The sequence below is a fragment of the Bos indicus genome, chromosome 29, assembly GCF_029378745.1.
Source record: "Bos indicus isolate NIAB-ARS_2022 breed Sahiwal x Tharparkar chromosome 29, NIAB-ARS_B.indTharparkar_mat_pri_1.0, whole genome shotgun sequence".
Lineage (NCBI taxonomy): Eukaryota > Metazoa > Chordata > Mammalia > Artiodactyla > Bovidae > Bos > Bos indicus.
In genome coordinates, this window is record NC_091788.1 from 27,029,240 (window position 1) to 27,032,511 (window position 3,272).

The 3,272-nt window shown below is 40.9% G+C and overlaps 1 protein-coding gene across 1 annotated transcript; it reads right to left on the minus strand.

Moving 5' to 3' along the window:
• Window positions 1-1,496: 1,496 nt before the first annotated feature.
• Window positions 1,497-2,465, minus strand: OR10S1 (olfactory receptor family 10 subfamily S member 1). Its single transcript, XM_019954332.2, has one exon. The coding sequence runs from the start codon at window positions 2,463-2,465 to the stop codon at window positions 1,497-1,499; it is 969 nt and encodes a 322-aa protein (XP_019809891.2).
• Window positions 2,466-3,272: the final 807 nt, after the last annotated feature.

Here is a 3,272-nt window from a genome sequence, read left to right on the forward strand (position 1 = left end):
TTTGATAGAATTAATAATTAGACCACCTAGGTATGATTTTTTTGGAAGGGTTATTAATTATGAATTCAATTTTAAAAAGATATATTGAACTCTTCAGGTTATCCATTTGTCCTACATGAGTTTTGGTACTTTGTGTCTTTATATGAAGTAGTCCATTTCATTTACATTATCAAATATGTGGGGAAAGAGTTATATATAATCTTCTTTTAATATATGTATCATTAGTAGTGACAATATCCCTTTAATTTTTGATATTGGTTATTTCTGTCTTCCTTTGGTTATCCTGGCTAAAAAGTTATCAATTTTATTGATTTTTGCAAAGAATAAACTTTTGATTAAAATTTTTTTTCTCTACTACTTATAACTTCATTCATTTCTGATCTAGCTTTTGCTGTTTATTTTCTTGCGCTTCCTTTAGGTTTCAATTACTTTTCTTTCTCTAGTTTCTTAAATTGGAAGCTTAGTAAGATATTTTTCTTTTCCTATTAATAACATATGCATTTAATGCTGAATATTTCATTTTGATTTTTGTTTTTGCTGCACCCCATAAATTTTGTTAAGTTGCATTTTTTTGTTTAGTTTAAACCTTAGCTTGTATAATAAGCACTCTTGACTTCTTCATTTTGCTTTGAAAGAAATGGGAATATCCATTTTTCAGCGAGCACTTAACATAAATATATTATTTAGCCTGCATAAAATTCTACCAAGTAGTTAATTTTAATCTTACTATATTAGAAGAACACACTGAAACAGCAAGTTATTATAAAATATGCACAAGATTTTATATCAAATGACAAGTGGAATCAGGATTCGAGTACTGGTAGTTCCACCTGATGTCAAGGTCCATGTCTTTCTATCACTAGTTATAAACCACCTGGAGTGGGAAAAAAAAGACAATGACACTTTCTAAGCGACCTTGGGCAAGTTGTTTTTCTCCTAATAGTTGTATTTTATCATCCTAAAAACTGTCGCTTCTTCTTTTAAACTGGAGATACATAGACAAACATTGTCTATACTATACTTTTGTAACCAGCATTTTAAAATGTTATATTTAACACAATTATTTCATAGTTAAAAAAAGATATACTTGCTAAAATAAATGAGGCTGTGAATAGCATTTCACATACCTCTGAGCCATAAAACCTAGGTGGTAGAGATTTTCTGGGATCACCCGATCCAGCCCTTTAGTTTTCTGCATGCCAGGAGGCATGGCAAGATCTTCGTTCCCCGACCAGGGACTGAACCTGCATCCCTTTCAGTGGAAGTGGAGTCTTAACCGCTGGATTGCCAGGGAAATCTCCCAGCCCTTTGGTTTTAAAGATGAAAAGTTTGTGACAGACATTGACACCAGTCAGTTGGCTGAAGTGAGGGGAAAAAAGGTCTTGGCTGAGCTGAAACTCAGTTTTTCTCATTTCCACCTGAATGATGCTCCTTTACATTTTGACACGGAAATAGAGGCTTTCTTGGCGGGCAAATGAAGAGAATCGCAGTGTAGGTTAGCGGAGCAGGCTGCCTGCTGGAGAGTCTCTGGAGCCTTGGCCCAGAAGTCTTCGCAGAGCCTGCTTCACCTCTGTGTTCCGCAGGGTGTAAATGAAAGGGTTGAGCATGGGAGTGACTATGGTGTAGAAGACGGCAGGGGCCCCAACGCCTGCCCCACTGGAGCGAGGCTGCAGGTAGATGCAGACCGGGGGCATGTAGTACAGGAGCACCACCGTGAGGTGGGAGGTGCAAGTGGAGAAGGTGCGCTTCCTGCCTTCCGCTGTGCGGATGCGCAACACCGCTGCGGTGATGAAGACGTAGGAGATGACGATGAGTATGAGGCAACCTGCAGCCACAATGCCAATGTTGGCAAGCATGACAAGCTCATTGACGGTGGTGTCTGCACAGGCCAGCTTCAGCACTGGCGGGATATCACAGAAGAAGTAGGCGATGTGACGAGGCCCACAGTAGAGCAAGCGGAAGGTGAGGCAGGTATGGAGTGCGGAGTGCACCACACCCATGGTCCAAGTGATCCCAGCCAGCCCTGCGCACATCCGCCTGTTCATGGCCACCGAGTAGTGCAGGGGTCGGCAGATAGCCAGGTAGCGGTCGTAGGCCATGACCGTGTACAGGAAGCACTCGGTGCTGGCCAGGAAGTGGAAGCAGTAAAGCTGGATAGCACAGCCCTCAAAGGAGATCACCTTTCCATCCGGAGTGAGGAGGCCTGCCATGACCTTGGGCACTGTCACTGTAGACAGACATGCATCTAGGAAGGAGAGGTGCGCCAGGAAGTGGTACATGGGGGAGCAGAGGTGAGGGTCAGAGCCCACGGTGATGAGAATGAGGAGATTCCCAGTCACGGTGATGCTATAGATGAGGAGGAAGAGCAGAAAGAAGAGGCTAGGATGTTCAGCTGTGTACATCAGACCCTCCAAGAAGAAGAAGTCCACCACGGTCTGGTTGGGGTCTTCTGTCTCCCTGATCATCTTCTCAGGCAGGAGAGGACTGACATCAGCAGACAGAATAAGTAGCCATTTGCCTTCCCTGAAGTGTCATTAGCCAGTTGGTTCATGTCATGGATATACATGTTCAGTTAACTCTTTTGGCCTGTTCTGGTGTTTTCTTGCTGCCCTTTCAAAATGAGTCTTTTAATATGGGAAACACTATCTTTTTGAGGCACACAAAGAACTATAAGGATTATTTGGGAAAAGTACACTCCCTAAAAATGGCAAGAAAAATACAGATTATAAATCTTACTCTCATGGAGCCTATATATATATATATATATATATATATATATATATATATATATATACATATATATATATATATTTTTTTTTTGCAGAGTTGGAAACTGTGGTTCCTCTGCTCCCCTGATTTACTCTGCTGTACTGCATATGTGGATGACCAGGTTCTTATTGCTTTGAGTCATCAGGGAGTCACATCTCATCTTCCGGGAGACTTGTCCAGAGTCTGGGAGCTATTACATCAGCCAGGAACACAGCAGTCCCATGCATTCTTCATCCAGAGGGAGTTCTTTAGCCACTCACAGTCAACTCTCAAGTGTAGGAAGATGAAGCCTTAGAGAATTGAGTTAATAGTTACCACAACAGATTGTTCAGTTTCATTTCATTCTCTTCCTGTAAACCTTTATTTCAGCCTTTTGGGAAATGTTTTCCTGTTCCTTTGTTTTTAAGCCTAAAATGAAATTTAAGTTTTCTTTAATTCTTTCAATCTGTTAACTCTTAAACCTAATTAGATGTTAAATTATATGAAAATTTTCTTTAAACTGC